The sequence below is a fragment of the Oreochromis aureus genome, linkage group 17, assembly GCF_013358895.1.
Source record: "Oreochromis aureus strain Israel breed Guangdong linkage group 17, ZZ_aureus, whole genome shotgun sequence".
Classification (NCBI taxonomy): Eukaryota; Metazoa; Chordata; class Actinopteri; order Cichliformes; family Cichlidae; genus Oreochromis; species Oreochromis aureus.
Window position 1 is genome coordinate 18,079,135 of NC_052958.1, and position 18,125 is coordinate 18,097,259.

Here is an 18,125-nt window from a genome sequence, read left to right on the forward strand (position 1 = left end):
TTCTCAAATAACCACTTTTTACAACCAAAGTATGCAGAAGAGCATCTCTGAATGCACAATACAACAAAAGTTGCAGCAGAAGACACACCAAGTGCTGCTCAGCCTAAAATGTGCACACACTCACAAAAACAAGATCATCCAATGGCGACTCCTGATTTCTGCTGCTACATTCAGGTAGGTTCAGAATTTGACTCTGTCTATCCATTTATTACTGCAGTGTACTCGTGCACCACGTCACAAAGCTCAAATCATCTTAAACTGTTTTCCTGAACATGACAGTGAGTTCACTGTACTCTAATGCAGCGGTACCCAACCCCCGGGCCACGGACCGGTATCGATCCGTGAGTCATTTGGTGCCGGGCCACGAGAGTTGAGGCTCAGGTGTGAAATTTATGGATTTCAGGGTTTTTAGCCTTATTTTTTTTAATCGTTTTTATCGTTAACTTGGTTTCCCTGGGTCTTTTCCCGTGTGTTATGAATAAATCTTCTCTTTTTTTGGTACCGGCACTGGTTTTATTTCGTGTATTTATCCGCGACACCTTAAAGGCCGGTCCGTGAAAATATTGTCAGACATAAACCGGTCCGTGGCGTAAAAAAGCTTGGGAACCTCTGCTCTAATGGCCTCCACAGTCATCACATCTCGAATAGAGCTCCTTAGGGATGTGGTGGGATAGGAGATTACCATCATGGATGTGCAGCAGCTGTGTGATGCTGTCATGTCAGCATGGACCAAAATCTCTTGAGGAAAATTTCCAGCATCTCTTTGAATTTGTTCCATAAAAAATACAATTAAGTTCTGAAGGCAAAAGTGGAGTGAAATACATTTATACCAGGTGAATATGTCATGCTGTCAGGAACCTTCAGTTTATGTTTATTAGTGTTTGAAGTGAAAAGCGAAGCAGAAGAAAAACAGATAAAAATCAATAGAAATTTATTTTCTTACTTATCAAAAATATCTGCAACAGAATTGCATAGATGGACACAAAATAGCTTCCATGATTGATTCATGTGACTGTAACAATGAGAAGAGTGTAAGACTATTCCAGTGTGTTCTTCTCTCAAACACATGGGATGCTTATTTGAACTGAATTCATACCATAGTTTCCCGTTTTCAATAAAGATTCGCTGATACGTACATTGTGATATACATCTCCAATTTTTTTCCTCAAAAATCCAAATGGATAATCACTCCTTATAAATAAGGGTAACAATAAATATTCCAAATATATTAATTCTTGGTTTGTTAAATACTTTCTGATTATATTTTCTGAACCGATTATGCCACACAGAAAAAAGGGAAAACTCTTCATGATTATAATTTTTAAAACTTAATTGCTATGATGCTCCTCTATGACAAATCAAATGGAAATGAAAAGTAAGAGAAAAAAACAAGTCCTCAGCTTCTTCACAGATCAGTAGAGCACACAGATCAGCTCAGTGTGTTCGGTTCTGCCGGAGTCGACAGTAAGGAAGTTTTTGTTTTTTTCGTGGGTACTGCATATCATTTTCACACAGATAGTATCCCAGAAATTAATCCTTCAGCTTCTCATCTGGAAACATCCTCCTGCTGTCCCTTGGTGTGTGCTTATCCAAAGTAACCGATTGCCAAAATAATTTGGAAATCCACGTAATCCAACATTTCCAGGCCTGCTCCTGTCGCTGCTCCTCCATCAGTTGGCGTACTGTTTGTAGAAGGCAACTTTGACACGCTCGATCTGGTGACACAGCTTGATGGCAGGCCCGAGCTTCAAGTCCATACACTCCTGGACTGTGGGCAGAGTCAGCAGCAGCAGGGCCTGACCATCGATGTCCTGCACACAAGTTAAATAGAAATATTCAGGGGTTGTAGCTTTCAGCTTAAACTCCTATAATACATCTCAAGAAACGCTGCTTGCAGAGGGCCTTTTTATACGAAATTAGAGTTTCCAACAGTCTGATTAGTTTTATTTATTTTTAGTGTATTTATATAAAGTATTTGTCAGATTCTAAGTTGAAAAGTTCAAAACAAAGCTCTAATAAATTATGATAATGAAAGCACTCGACACATTTAATAACAGTACCATTCTAATCTCAACACACTCATAAAGCTTTCTTGACAAATGTGACCAAATCACCAGACTAAACAAAAGTCATTCTGTTTGTAAGTACACAATCTCATTTCACTTTAGACTATTTAGTCTAGTTTTTATTTCCATTTAAGTTAACCAAAACATTTTTAAATTACTATAATAACCTTACAACAAGTCTCTAAGTAGCAAAACAAGAAATGTTACTAATGGTTTTTTAAAAGGTTTAAATCTTGATTTCACACATTTTTCTATTATTAATTCTCTTTTTATTCTTTATTTTCTAAACCAATTAAAAATGTACAGTAATATGAAGTAAAAAATGTTTGTTTTCCAAAAAAAGCAGAAAATAATCGACCCCTCGAGGAAGATGGTCATTTGTAGCTGGATAAATATCTGCCTGAGAAAAGCTGGCTGCTGGTACCCACTGCACCCCACAGAAACAAACAAGGGGTTAAAAATATAATATCCAAACATGTTATTCATCACGTTTGTGTTCAGTGTAATATGTGAGGGTCTCTGCTTGTCTTGGTTACACCGAGGTGTTTCTCTGTGTGTGTTTATCTACTCTGTGTGTAAAGACAGCCCCTCCCCTCCTTTTACACACACGGTCCAGACACACAAGCTGAAGTCAGTCGAGTTAATCACTCTAAAATAAACTAATAAAAAAAAAACCACATTGTTGCCACCTAAACCAATCAGTGAGGCAAACACTGTATCTAACCAAACACTGGGCCATCTAGAAAAATATATTAAAACAATTTATAGAACAGTTTGTACACAGACAGTTGAAAACAGGCGCTCTGTCTAAAAATATCTATGATTTCTCTAATGCTACATTTTTGCACAACCCCTGAAATGTAGTTACTTTATTCTGCACCTTCACCCCTTATTTATCAAACAAGCAACAATTTTATTGACATGTATACCTAACAGTAATTGTGTTTTTGTTTTTTGTTTACCTGCTCCTGGAAAATGCCAGCCAGAGATGCGCAGTCAGTAGAGTTAATGAACTGGACGACTTCATCTACGCTCCACTCCAGAGGGTTTCTGTCCAAAACCAGCTGACCTTCCTCCTCCTCCACCTGAACAGTTGCACATAAAAGACACACTGTGAACTAGAGGGTAGCACACACTGATCTGGGTTCTGTTAATCACTCAACTATTTCAGTGTGGATAGGATAAATCCCGATGTGATAAATCCCCCCATCGTTGATTTATTCTGGTGTAGAAGCTCGTGATGGAGCTGTTTTACGCTCCTCTCGACACTATTACTTTTACATACAATTAATTGTACCAAAAATATGATGGATTAATATCAGTAAACAGGAGACATGCTTGTCACAAAGAGTACGGGGAACCTGTTTTGTAGCCTCTCTGCTTTACCTGCATGTCTTGTCCTTTGGCCGGCTGGTACTTGCTGTTCTGGTTGTACGCAGACAGCGAGCGAGTTGACCTCCTGCGACCTATGGGAGCTTCCGGGCTGAGTGCCGGGTTTCCCGCGCTGACGGCCCTGCGCAGCGCCGTGGCCCGGCGAGGACGGCTGCTGGTCACCTCCACCGATGAGGTGTCCGTGTGGTCCTCGCGAGGTTCCGAGCTGGTGCCCTCGCTGCCCGACTGCAATGCCATCTCTTCGTCCTCCTCTCCCTCGTCACTGTCCTGGAGAGGGGAGAAAGAAAGGAGTTAGAGAGGTGCTCAGTTGTTCACAGCTGTCCCAGAAATCATGCATATCATGCAGAAATCTTTGTCTTGATGTTTATTCACCAAGTTTAGCAATTTATTCAATTTACCAGTCAAATGAGAGTTGTGGAATAATTAAAAGCAGAATTGTAAAAAAAAGCTGTGGATAAACAGTAAATACAGAAATTTTTGATTTGAACATTAGCACAAAAGCTGCTTACAAAAGCCCAACTTGAATATTTATGCCTCATAAATGTTTTCACAGCATTTTGTTGGGAACATTTTTGGTAAAATGTTGTTAGAAAAGGCCGAAACGCACTGGTGTAACAGCAGAGGAAACATTTGAGCGGCACTGAAGTCTGAAGTTTCTTTTTAGTGACATTAGCCAAAACTCATGTACTCAGTTTCTTGTTTACACAGACAAAGCAGAGGATTTTACGTTAACCAGAAGCTGCTACGTTAATTTAAATGTAGACAGAAATATCTGAGTAAGTATTAAATATTATGACTGTAGCTAAATGAGATAATCACGCAAAAAATTAGTTAATAGTATAAATGATTTGAAAGATCTGCTAATCTGCCTTTTCTTAATTGGTTACATGTCAGTTTGCAGTGATATAACACGGAGAACAGAAGCCACTCCTCACACATGCCAGAGCACAAACACGATCATTAACATGAGCGGGTTATCCATTCAATCACTTTGTGTTTCTCTTTAGGACTGAAACAATCTTCCAACCAGTCCTGCCAGTAAAACTCCACAATGTTGCTGAACCACCTCACGCATAAACTATACTTTCAGCCTAACGATTCCCTCCCTCCCAGCAACCGCCACCCTTTTTGAGGCCACATGAATGTGTGGGTTTTTTTTATGTAACAAGGAAGGTAACTTGGTAAATTTGGGGTTTGGGTTATCATGCTTTCCTATAGACACAAGTATATAAAACAGGTAAGACTAGATTAACCTCAGCCAGCCACTGCAATAAAATGCTGCCATGTGAATTCTTTATTATTTATTAACCCAGAAATTTAGAATATTATGCAGGTATATTTACACTACTTTTATGTTGTTTGTTGAGAAGCAATGCAGTGTTCCAAACTTCTGATATAAACACTTGGAGTATTGTAGGAGTGCTGGAGGATACGATTTTGGGGTTAAAAAGCTAAAAATTGCACTTTTTACTTCATAACTGTGTGAGCAATGAAGCTCATTCTTTTTTGTTGTTGTTTCAGTTTTTTCAGGGTTATGCTTGTTGCCTGGTAATACACTGGTAATATTTTCTGAGGTTAGGTGCTCCAAAACTTGTTTGGCCAACATTCAAACCTAAATAATTACCACAGTAGGTTTCATGTAATGTTAGTTGGATATGTTGAATTTATTGACTTTATTGCCAGAATACTCCCACTTATTCTGGATTATCTGTCCATCTGGGCTTTCTCTGATGTAAAACAGAACTTAACTCCCTGCTAAACTGGCTTGATGAGTTTCACTGTGGACTTTGAGTGATTTTAAGGAGGAATCTGCAACATTTAAGAAGTCTTCTTGTAATAAAGAGTGCTGAGGTCAAGTGATCATAATACAGTCACATAGAAGATGCTACCTGCTCATTCACTGGTGTTAAAAACATATTCCTGTGGTTTAAAAGTGACACAGACAGCAGTCTGGGAGACGTATTTATGATGCAAGAAATGGAAACTTCTCCTGCTGTTAGCTGAAGAACAGAGGAAACAGATTTAATTTTAGTTGCAGGTTCAAAGGCACAGTGGGGTACGCTTGCCACAAAATTTTATTGTGCGAACACCACAGCTACACTAATGCAGCCTTTTATTATCCAACATGCCAGGTTGTACTGCCCTCCTACTAACAACTCATTCAGCAACACTGCCCGAGTGCTGAGGAATTTAAGAATGTGATAATTTCCTATAATCACTGTCGGTGTTAGTACAGAAGTCTGTTGTTACGTGTCTTGAAATGTATTTATGTTGTTGCACAAGTCTAATATTTTTCCAGACTAATCTATCTTTCAGCCTGACTTTTAGGTCAGTATTTATTTTATATCTAATTTCCTATCGTTATCAGAACTGTTAATGTTAAATCTGTTGTTTTTGGTAATCTTTAACAGTCATAATAATTTATTTATTATAATCTTATCAACTATTTTCCCCTTAGCTGACCGGAAGTTGAATGGTCAGATTTTCTCTTTTTATATCTGTCATACAGTGATCTGCAGCATATTCACACGTAGTACATGAATATAAATTAAGACACATAAGCTTAAATCTCTCAGGGCCTTCTTTTAACTTTATGTTGCTTTTTTACTGTCTATTCTACAGTATGTGTTAATATTTTAAGCGATCACTTTTAAAAATCTATTTATTCTTTTGTGTTTGTCTGTGTCGTAATAGCACCTCTTTAATCACCTGTAAATAACTCAACCTGCACAAAAGGTTTAACACAAACAAAATGTGACTAAAAGTTTTCTGAAATGTTTGTTTTTGTTTTTTTTAACCACAGCAGCAGTGACAAGGACATCTCACCCTCATGAATTTTTATTATTATGTTATCCCACTCTGCTTCATGTTTTCTAGCCACAGAGTGACAGTTTGTTTTTCATAAACAGAGCGGGAGCGCAAGAAGAGAGGCAAGTGCAGAAAATGCTCCTCCTGACCTGAAATTCATGCACACTGAAATTAACAGAGCCTTTTAAAATAATTACAGTTTATTCAAATCCTGACTTGCTTTCTATGGTGTGAAAGGTTCTGCGCGTGTTTTATTGTTTCATTCATCCAGACTGCACAGTGGGCGTATTCAAAGGCGGCTTAAGTGCTTATAAGCACTTTTCATAAAAGTAGATTTTCCCATTTCTGTAAATATCAGCTGGACTGGCCTCTAATATTAGTGATAACCACTGATCATTTAGTCATAAAACAAATATGGTGAGAAATGTGTCTTAAATCCTTTGTGACAAATGACAAAAGACATAATGTAAAACTGTCTTTTGTTGACAGGACACAGGAATTTCTATTAATTCAGAAGGAGTCAAAGGCTGTCAGAATGCTGCTCCATTGCCGCCTGATCGATGCAAATCCAAAGGTTGTCTCTCTCTCTGCTGAGGCGCTGAGCATTGTTCTAGGCTGTGGCCTCCAGATAATCATATTTACATTTAAATGGCAACAGACATTACACGAGGAGGAGGTATGGCACTCAAGGAATCCAGAATAGAAATCCATGCGAGTTTTCAGAAATGCTAAAGATCCTTGCCCCGAAAGAGCCCATTAAAACCCGAAACAGGAAGCAAGTAAGCAAATCCTCTTTCAGCTGTGTTGATGCATACCCACAGCAGAGGTGCAGGAACATTTCAGCTGTGCTGTGGACATTTTATTTTACCTCTCCACTCATTATTGTAGTAAAAAAGTCATGCCAGTTTTATACTCTTCCTGTACCGATAACATAAGATTACTATGGCATTTGTACAGTGCTCTGGATTAAGCACCTAATGAAGCCGTAATGCTCTGAAACTGTGAGTGTGTAGTAATAATAATAATAATAATTATTATTATTATTATCATTATAACTTAGATTTGTGTAACGCCTTTCAAGACACACAAGGACGCTTTACAAAAGAGTATAAATAAACAAAAAAAGGCTAGAGGTCGAAGGCTTTGCTGAATACTTGAGTTCTGAGAAGTTTCTTGAAGGACTCCAGTGACGGGGTGTGACGCCCCGGCCTACGTGCAAAATGTTGTGAAGCTCATATGGGAGAGAGTTGCAGACGGTGGGGGAACCACACTGAATGCTCTGTTCCCAAAGGTATGGAGGAGGCTGAGGACCGTATAACTTGTACGGCACCCAGTGCTACTGCTCAGCCTCCTAGTAGATACGCTTATGGTGGTAATGTGAAATATCTGTTCCTTTTTCACATTGACAAACTTGGGTGCCCACGCTGCCCGCCTGCCCAGCAGGGTGACAACAATACACCCTGAACCTTTTAAAGCATTTTAAGCTTTATTTTGGGTCAGAGTTGCCAAACCTTTGAATTGCTTTTTGTTTTTTATTTGGCAATTCTATAAAGATGTCCACATAACCTCTGAAATTAAAGTTACGGCACTCTCTTTATTAGAAGTGGCTTCAAAATAAGTGCTGTTCGTTGTTTACTCTAAAACTGTTTAACCAGGACAAAAAAATGATCTAAATAAGCCATTTCATTCTGCTGTGACAAATGTAAAGATGGTATTGTCTCACTTCATCATGCAAAAGCCATCAGGAGTAATATTCAACAGAAATGTCACAGACAACTGTGAAAAGCTTTTAAAAACAGAAAAGCAGTTTTGCAAATTACTGATGTTATTGATAAATATACCACACAGTATTGAGCACAGCACTCATCACATGTTTATTTAGGCCAATGTGAATGGCTGACCAGTATTTGTGCTCAACCCAATTTCCAGGCTGAACGTAAAGATTCTCTGGTTTCTCTCCTGGACTTGGTTGTTGACTGTTGCTGGATTAGGAGGACGTTGCTGGACAACGGCACCAGAAGGTCCTGGAGTGATTTCCTCATCTCTGCTTGCCTCTTCTTCTTCTTCGAGGCAGAGCTGCATGAGTTTTCTTACAGATTTTGTGATGACAAAACCCATGATGAAACCCAGAGCAAGGACAGGCATGATGAGAGTCTGTTAAAGTCAGAGTTCTGCGACTTTGCACTTACTCCAGCAGGTACGAGTCTTATTGAAGCTCTGATGATGTTAGCAGTTTCATGTGGAATGTTTCTTTTTGTGCTTGTTTCTTTCATTGCCATGGTGACTCAAAAGCTCCTTGTTGCCACGGCGCCATGTTGTAGTACAACCAAAGCCTTTCTAGAAGCAAATCTCATCACTTTGCAGCCATCTTGAAAAAATTCAAGATGGCTTGAACCAAACCAAACCAAAAACCTGTAGCTCCTCTCATGGCCACTTGAGGCAGTATAGCTAGACTCCCATGCTTTAATGCACAGTTTCATATAAAAATATTCCAGGAGGAGCCGAGACCTCATGGTTCAGAGGTCCAATATATAATGCAGTGAAAGCAACACCTGTGTAGGCTGTTAAAACTAGAGAATTGAACTCATGCTCCGCTTTCACTGAAAACTGACCTTATCCCTGTGTTAATAAAAGCTAACTGAGGCCTTAACCTGTGAGGTAGTCATATAATAAGCTTTAAAGCTCACACAAATGCAGACTTGATGCCTGAAGACGGTACTTCTGTGGCATCTGCATATTAAATTAACAACTATAATGTGATTGACTGCAACCTTTCTGTGCCAGATGTGTGGCTATTTTTAGCTACAGTAAATAACTCCGTGCCCAGCAGTGGATATATCTGCATAAGGCACCTGCATGAGAAGCTCCTCTTTTACCCCGCATTTGCAATATTCACACGGGATTTTGTTTATAATTTATACACTATGCACTTTGTTGTGAGTGTACCTGCTGCTTGTCACATGAGCAGGAGTGCACAGGACACTTGTTATGAGAGAGAAAGGAAAAGACTGAGGAAGAAGTGAAGAAGTGAGGTGTTTTCTAACCTGCGGGGAGCCAGCAGGAGTGTAGTCCACAGCAGACGAGCGTCTTTTCTTCTGCACAAAGATAGCTTTCCTCTTCTTCCTGCGGCGCGTCGGCTTGGCCAGCTCTCCCTCTGCTGTCTCCTCTCCTGCAGTGGGCTTGGATAGCTTCCTCTTCTTCCCATAGTAATAGGCTGTGGACGCACAGCAGATGTTGAAAACAATGCACCCAAAACAAAACTTAGCCACTCATCCAGGGCAATTATACACTCTGCAGCGTCACAAGCTTTGATTTGGGTCTCCTTCATAGCTGTGGCGCAGGAAGTGATGCGTATAATTACAGAGACTCACTGTATTTGGTTTTTGTTTGGACGGAGCAGTTCTCTGGGCACTTGTCAGTAACGAGGATGGGGCTGAAGAGGTTCGGGCAGCACTGTAGTTTCACACACACTTTACGGCAGAAATCTGGGATCTGGTCTGCTAGGCGGACAATCCGTATGGTGGAGCGATACGTTTTTCCTTTATATCTGGGTGTGGGAGGAAGGAAAAGAAAGACAGAGGGACATTGTCAGTGAATAATTACTTTTATTTATGAGGACAATGGCTAATTAAATGATCTGTGATCCATCAAAGCACTCATAGGTGAATGATGATTGCTTGCACAGCAAGTATGTGAAAAACAGGCAGTTTTAGGACAGCCCACATGAATTCAGACTGTTCGGTTGATTAGGCCGATTCAGGAGAACGGAGTGAGATGAAGGGTCAATTTGGCAATATCCCACACAATGGCTAAGGTCAGGCAAAGAGAGCAGAGCTGCTGCAAGAAAAAAATATAATGACCTGCAAACTAATGTTAGTCTGTGTTACTACCTTCTTCTTTTTTGGAGGTTAACAGGTTAAAATCCACTAATAAATCATTAGTGAAACAGCAGTTTAGTTTGATTTTAAACCAAAACACATCAACAAAGTCACATTTCAATAAGTTGTATCGATAAATTTCTTTCAATATATTGTGTTTTGTATCATAAACGTGCTTACAGAAATCAGAAAGGGAATTTTTCATCTCATAAACTGAGCGACTAATCATTTAATTTGCAACTGTTAAGGAAAATCATTGCAAGTTAAAGCCCTAATAGAAAATTAAATAATTAAATAAAGTATTTTACCCTTAGAAAATGCAATGCTGATATGTTAATTCTGACAGGGGATGACTTAAAGGTTTCTAAACATGCAGCAGAGTTTATCTGATCTCTTTGTTTAATCATTAATCATTAAATGAGACACATGCGTGTTTATCTGGTTCTATAGCTCATTGTTGGCTCCCAGGGGAGGTTAGATGAGGGGAATTCCAGAGCAGTGCGTCCGTCTAACTCATAATAATTTTCATAGATACAATTTTCACTTACACGAGGCAGTCGTAACGAAAGGAGAACGCGGCTTGTGGTAGTCAAGGAGCAGAAGAAGCAAACGAAACAAAACAAAAACACAAACAAAATATTGATTTTCTCTTTCTTCTGCTTTTAGAGGTCTCAAACTAACATAATGCTCCAGCAGTTAGCAACTACGGTCAAGTCAGTTAATATTAAGTCAGTCAATTCAATTTACTTTCAGTTACTTTTAATTATTAACTATCTTTATCTTACCAATTTATTTTATGGATCAGCATTAACTCTGCTCTTAGAACTTATAGGAATGAACAGACTGCTGCCCACAAGGGACTATTCTCCACATTAACACCTTAAAATGTCTGATTTTTACTGATTATCAACTGAAAACTGAAAAAAATAAAAACTTTAAAAGCTGCAAATCTGCAATAGTGTAAAAGCTGCAGATATTCTGCAACATTTGTGATATAAACGTTGCTTAACAATGTATTTTCTTATCTTTTTAAACACTAATATGATCTATAAAATCATGCCAAGTTATTTAAAAAAGCCCTGTAATGATTATGACACACCATGTGAGTTAATTCACACAGTGACCCTGAGAAGTGCTCCATCAGGACCTCAATTTTAAGTAACAATCTGAAGAAAATTACAGCCAAACAGGAACAAGATCCATTAATTAATGAGAAATATGTACTCTCTGTCAACTTGTTTTTGCTCTTGCTTAATTGAACTCAATTGTGTACTGAACGTTCTCCACTTTGGAGTCAGAAATAAATTGGCTCTCTGGGTGGTAGATGCCCCAGAAAATTAAAAGTAAATCCTCTGGCGAGTTGTCAAAACACTCGTGCATGAATGTGATCACTGTGCTCTGCGGGCCACCACAGGTGACTCACTCAGACTCATGACTGCCTGATTCTTTCTCGTTTCGGACGGAAAAAACAGGGCCATTTTCGATTAGAAAACACCGAGCACGCAGCCTGAAGCTGTGGAATAATTTGGCTCTGTGCAGCCAGCAGTGGATGAAAATGCAGACCTTACAGAAACCACTGCAGCAACAAAAAACAACATAAAAAATTCAAAGAGGGGCAGGGAAAATGGTCTCGCAGGAAACGAGAGGAGGGGGCAGGGACACCGGGCCCTTTTGGGAAAGATAGTAATGATTTATTATGAAATTCAATGGCCCATGACCAAAACAGGAGTGGAGCAAATGAAATGAGAAAAGAACATGTTCATTGTCGTTCCCCTGCCATTTTTTGTTTTGTATTTTTCTTTCCCCTCACTTGGCTTTGAGGGTCTCCTCTTGGCAGTCCCAGCTCTGATCCTCCAGCTCCTGCAGCTCCTTCAAGACTCGTCCAGGCTTGTAGGCGGCGTTGATCAGCATGCTCAGCAGCTGGAAGCAAAAACAGAACAAAGAAAAAGACGAATAAACTCCTGCTTGATGTGAACAACTCAAGACAAATGTGAATAAACACGAACTAGGATCCAAAGTGAAAGTGAAAGAAAAGATACAGATCATAAAAAACTGTGGAGAAAACTGCATTCTCACACCTGCACAAAGTGCACGAGCGCACACAGTCTCTAGAGAAATTAAAAGGCTGTTTTCCCAAACGGTGGTGGCGGTGTATAACAGTAAACACTGCTGACTGACAGCTCCTCACATTAAAATGAAGGTGCTGCTGGGAAACGGCAGGTGGTTAACAAGACATCGCTGTCTTGCCCTCCGTCTTTTACCTCCTCCCTCTGTCAAATTCTGCTGGCCCACCTCTCCCTTTGAAAGTGTGCAACCCTTTGATTAAACCTGCTCCTCTCTGTAACCCCCCACCCCCCCACCTGTTTTTGACATCAGCCCACCTCTTTGAGGACCAGTGTGCATTTTCCAGGTCCGACAGCCTGCGGCAGCTCTGCGATGCGTCCCTTGTTGAGGTAGGGTCCTGAGAAACAGCGGTGGTTGACAAAAATCTTGGAGCAGCAGTATCTTCCATTAGCTGAACCTAGGACAGAAGAAAAGAAGGAAAAAATGGATGTTCACCACTGTGGGAAATAATGTGCTACATGTAATACTGGCATAGTCCAAATAATATCTCTCTTACAAATTTTGAAACCATAAATAAAAGATTGAAAAAAATATTCTGGACAAAACTAAAACCAACATCGCATTTGGAAAATCAAAGACAAAAAGAAGGGAGTGCACAAGCGTACAAGGAAGCTTTCAGAGTAAACAGATTACACTTAGTTTTTGTATTTTTTTAAGTAGCCATGGGTCACAACATCTCATTATTCCTGGTGGAAAATGTCAGGTTGAAAGAAAATGTTTCTCCAATAGGAATAAACGTTTCTCTGTATGTGTGACCATGGTTGCAAATCAACTTGCAGAGTCAGCAGCAAGCTTAGGCGGACTAAAGCCACTTATATAATCGAGTGAAGTTAATTATATAGCACATTTAAGCACAACAGATGTTGACCAAAGTGCTGCACAGCAATCAATAAACAATTAGGAAAAAAAAACTATGGGACAGTAAGGGAGCATGATAGCTGTAAAATAATTTAAACTAACCTACAATGTTCACAGAAAGGCAGACGTAAAAGGCTCAAGAGAAGAGGTGATTTTTTTTTTCTTGACATATGAAAGACTGTTAAGTGAGGCTCTACTACCAGCTGGCAGACAGCTTACTTAAAGCATTCTGCGTGGGGTATTAAACACTATAACATGTCAGATACTTAGTGGGGGGGCAAGCCCATGCAAGCAGCTGCAAGTGTACAAAAGGATTTTAAGATTAATCCTTAACTCTACAGTAACCAGTGCAATGACGCAAAGACAGAGGAAATATGTTCATGTCTCTGTTTGCCAGTTAGTACTGCAATAAATTGGTATGAAGTAGTACAACCTCACCTGTACCGGGATTATGGGAAAACTCGACAGGCCAAACACAGTGGCTCATATTTGATACTCCTGTGAACCAATGTCTTCACTGTCCACCCAACCGGAGTTTACAAACTTCCTTTCAAACCCATGTTTTGTTTCCTTAAGATACAAAACCTCATTTGATGTTTGACTGAATAATTAGTGTGTCACTTCCATGCGAAGGTGTTAGTCAGCATTAACTGCTTCAGTTTTCTCCTTAAATGCAATTTTAGAAGCTAACATTGATGTCATGGTTTTTTCTGGCTCAATATGACGTGAATAGGCCCTTAAGCACGATATGTCCACAGGTTTGTCAGTTCTGCATTTTCTTGTTATTTCTGACCATTTGATAGACAGAAAACTTTAAACAAAGTAGTTAAAATATTTTTAATCACCGTCTTGGTGATTCTTCATTTACCTGCATGTATGTTCGGATTATGTAAGTATTATAATAACAGATGATTTTTTTCAATATTAGAGTTGCATTATGAAACGACATTTAAACTGTAAATGCTGAACCTCTCTCAAGACACTTTCTTGTGGTTTGATTGAGCGTTGGCAGTATAAGGAAATGACCCAACAACTTTTTACTGGTTTTGTTTCTCAATGCTTTTCTTCCACTCTGAACCAGAAAAAAGACAAAGGAAGAAAACAGAAAGCTCCTTTGTAAATGAAAGTAAATGAATGGTTGTGGTGCTCTTTACTTAATACTACTTTCCGGTATATCATTAGTGTGTGACTAACCATTTCAGCACATAGGTGAGAGCAGAGTCAAACTGGGCCATGAGTACATCCTGTTCATGTGACCCCCCTACCCCACCACCCTCCATCGCCTCCAAGAAACAAACTAAGAGGTCGAATGAACGATGCTGCACTCTGGCCTTACTGGAGCACCTGGAAACTGTCTGCACCTGGAGGTGCACTGCTAGGGGCGAATAGTAATTAGATATGGCAATGAATATGCATGAGCGAGTGGGCGGTTTTAAACCAGGGACAAGGTTCTCCTCGAAACAATGCCCAGTTCAGCCCACCCCCACCCCTTTGCTCTTTTTGTGCTCGAACATACATGTTGCTTACAGACGTGTCTGCTCCCAAAAGAAAACCAACCACACAATGAGGATGTGAGAGAAGGATGTGGTGTTTTGGTGAAATCTATTCTCAGATTTACTGATATGTCTGTTTATTTGGTTTCAGAAATGCACCCAGAAATACACCAAAGATTGCTAAGTGGCATTCTTTAAAAAAAGCTAATTTGCCTGACTGTTTTCTAAATTTTGGCTCCAATCCTGCTGGCCGTGGTGATATATTTTACGTTTACTGAAATTTGGAAATGACGCAGCTTAATGGTGAATTCCCTTCGGGCGCAATGGCGTTGAGGAAACCCCCAGTTCAGTTCAGTTATTTCAGACACTGAGGCGAGTGAAAACGAAAAATAACACACCCACATTTATTTGTCAATTGCACGGTAGATCTGAATTCACAAAAATGACCTGCTTTAAGTTTTTTAGAGATGTTGAACATGTGGCTGAAAATATCCGCCTATGCTTTAGTTTTCATTCCCAAATAAACAGTTTATCCTGAGCTTTGTTATGTGTTATGTTTAGTTATATAAAGCTGATATATAACTTAACGGCACAGCGTTCAGACTGCTCTAAATCGCTGTGATGTCATATAGAGATGATATCCCTAATATGGTCATCTCAGGTGCAGAAGTGCAGTTTATGAGGGGCAGCCAATCAGGAAAAAACATCTTCAATGGAGAGAAAACAGCTTGTTTGAGACAGTGGATGAATGGAGGTATAAATAAGGATATTTAAAAGATTACTTAAAATCGCAGCTACTCTTATTAAAGAACATGAAACTGGAATGGCCAGATTCCCTTTAAGTTAGGCAAAAGAAAACTAGAATCGCAGGACAATTTGTAAAAAGGAAAAGGTAAATTTTAAGGATTCGCTTCATAAGCACATTAAAGTTTATGTGGTGACAAAAGAATGCTGCAGTTCTGCCTCTAAGATTTTGTTTGTGGGTGTAGCCTTCTCGCTCCAGCTGATAAAAAGCCAAACATATACATAGTACTCCCAGGGCAGCTACAATAACAGCGGGTAGAACAGAAACGCTCCAGCTCTCTAATGCATTAGAGATAAATAGGGATTTCCTGTGTAACAGCATTCTTTACATGTGCATATCTAGAATATGGTTTTATAAGAGAGAGAGAGAGAAAAAAAGATGTTTACTGAGGAGGAAATGAAACTTAGTGAATGTAAAACACAGGCGCAAGCTGCATCTTGTGCTGCTTTTTGCTTTCTCAAGTACAGTTTAACATTTCTTTAACATTACTGATTCAGTTAAAACCACAACAGAAGAGGCTAAAAATGCATCTCTCTTTGTGGGATTACTGTAATTAATTTATCAAAGAGACAAACTGATTTACTTAACATGTAAAAACCGAATTAGTGTGAGAAGGAAGATCATTTTATAAAATTCTTTTTTCCCCCTTTTGACTTCGGGGAAAACGGAAGACGAACAATAAAAGGAAATTCATGTAGTTCCAACCAACGATAACAACTAGGAGTAGTTGATAAAGTAAAAATGTGGCTCTCATACAGTACAATGAGAACAAATGAGCATATTGACGCCAATGCTTGTTAATCATTACCAGCTGATAATGGACAGTCATGTAGCTGAGAACATGCGTGATGATTTATGGAGTACATGCATAATTTAGTGGTTACTTCAGGATGTATTTCTGTCATTGCTGACTGACGTCTCAAGTAGTTTTACCACCATGCATGTTAAAACACAGATTTTAACTAGAGCCAAGAACAACGTCGGGATAAATTCCCTCCTTGTGTCCTCAGGCTTTCTAGTTTTCCTGCAAACTGAGCTAGATTGGAAGCGCTCCTCCGGAGTGAATTTTCGACCCTGCTCGTTGGGTAGACGTGTTTCAAAATACATTGAAGCTCTATTAAAAATAAAAACAAACTTATTTAATTATTTCAAATTAAATAATTTATTTTTGTTTTAATCCTATAAAACAAATGCAGCATCACCAAGTACAGCAGTGATGTCACCAACTCTGAGAATGGAACAGTTTTTATTGTACAACCGAGGAAAGAAAAAACACCTTGAAGAAGCATAATCTCAAGTTTCAAGGTGCTTTATATTGTAAGGTAAAGACCTACAATATTAGACTCCCAGATGATCCCCTGTGAGCAGCATTTGGTGACAGCTGTAACTATTAGTAACTCTAGGAACCACAAGCAAGCCTGCAGTCTGAGAGCCAGGTGCTCTATTTGGTACTACAAGATGTTTAAGATACGAGGAAGCCTTATCACTCAGGACTTTTTATATGATCGAGATTCTGAATTCAATTCTGTATTTAACAGGGAGCCGATGAAGACAAGCTAGCATGGAAGAAATACGAGCCCTCTTTGTAGTTCCTGTCAGTGCTCTCGCAGCGGAGTTTCAGTTCTTCTGAAGGCTTTTCAGGGAGCTTTTAGGTGATAATTAATTACAATATTCCTGCCTGAAAGTAACAATGCGTGAACTGTTTTTTCAGCGTGATTCTGAGACAGGATGTTTCTACATTAAGCAATACTGAAAGCAGTCAAACGCATTTGGTTAATGTGTGCACTGAAGGACATATCCTGGTTTAAAAAAACAAAGGGCTCTCCACAGTGTTAGTGCAGGCCAGGTAATGCCATCCAGAGTTGGTATCTGGTTAAACACTGTGTTTCTCAGGCTTTTAGAAACAAATACAAATATAACCTCAGTTTTGTCTTGTGAGTTTCTCCTTCCTCTTCTTCTTCACTGTAAGTGTGATAACTCAAATTTAACTGTAATGCGTTTCACTGGAAAGCAGCCATGAAGGGACTCTCATAAGTCAAACTCGGGGGGAAATCCCTTACAGTGCCAACAGGTTTTAATATAATTTTGCTAGTTGGAGCAACTGATAGCTTTTAACATGAAGTATATATAGAAGATAGAACTGCTTAGATCAAACAGTCCATATTTAACTTTATGCCATGAAATATAGAGACGATGGAGAAAATTAATTAAACTTCCTTAAGTAACATCTCTGACTGAAACTGTGACAGGACACACATCTTCCTTTACATTGTTTTCAAAGTCAGCAACTTGTAAATAAAATTTACTAAAGTGTTGAAGTGGAACTGAGTGAAACAGAGGAAAGCACATCAGAGCGCAATAGGTATATCAGTGTGTAAATCCAGACTGACTTAAGAGTGGAGAAAGAGCGGGGTTTTCCTTTAATCCTCGTCACAGCGGCTCATTAGCATTAATCACCACAGATATATCATGTGCAACGTGGCTTTCATTACCTGGATCCAAGGCGGCAGGCTGGCAGTGGTTGACAGGACTCGCCTCGACAGGCTGGGACCGAGCCAACCTGTGGGAAAACGCAATCAATCCAGTCAGGCTAATCAATAAAATTATCCAAGGGATCTAATCAAACGGGAAACAGAAGTCAATTCACTCAATCAATCGGCACAACAGCGACCGCTTTCAGCTTTGGAATTAGAAACAGGAG

General features: G+C 39.4%; 1 protein-coding gene across 4 annotated transcripts in view; it reads right to left on the reverse strand.

The window, feature by feature from the left end:
* Nucleotides 1–855: 855 nt before the first annotated feature.
* sfmbt2 (Scm like with four mbt domains 2) overlaps nt 856–18,125 on the reverse strand; it is a 58,016-nt gene continuing 40,746 nt past the window's right edge. For all 4 annotated transcript variants that reach the window (XM_039601376.1, XM_039601374.1, XM_031746349.2 and 1 more), the window contains 8 exons: nt 17,917–17,984; nt 12,526–12,665; nt 11,955–12,064; nt 9,638–9,813; nt 9,311–9,480; nt 3,453–3,725; nt 3,029–3,151; nt 856–1,811 (listed from right to left, as the gene is read on the reverse strand). In XM_039601376.1, the coding sequence (XP_039457310.1) occupies nt 1,671–1,811; nt 3,029–3,151; nt 3,453–3,725; nt 9,311–9,480; nt 9,638–9,813; nt 11,955–12,064; nt 12,526–12,665; nt 17,917–17,984 (1,201 nt within the window). In that variant the 3' untranslated portion in view covers nt 856–1,670. The remainder of the gene's footprint in view (nt 1,812–3,028; nt 3,152–3,452; nt 3,726–9,310; nt 9,481–9,637; nt 9,814–11,954; nt 12,065–12,525; nt 12,666–17,916; nt 17,985–18,125) is intronic.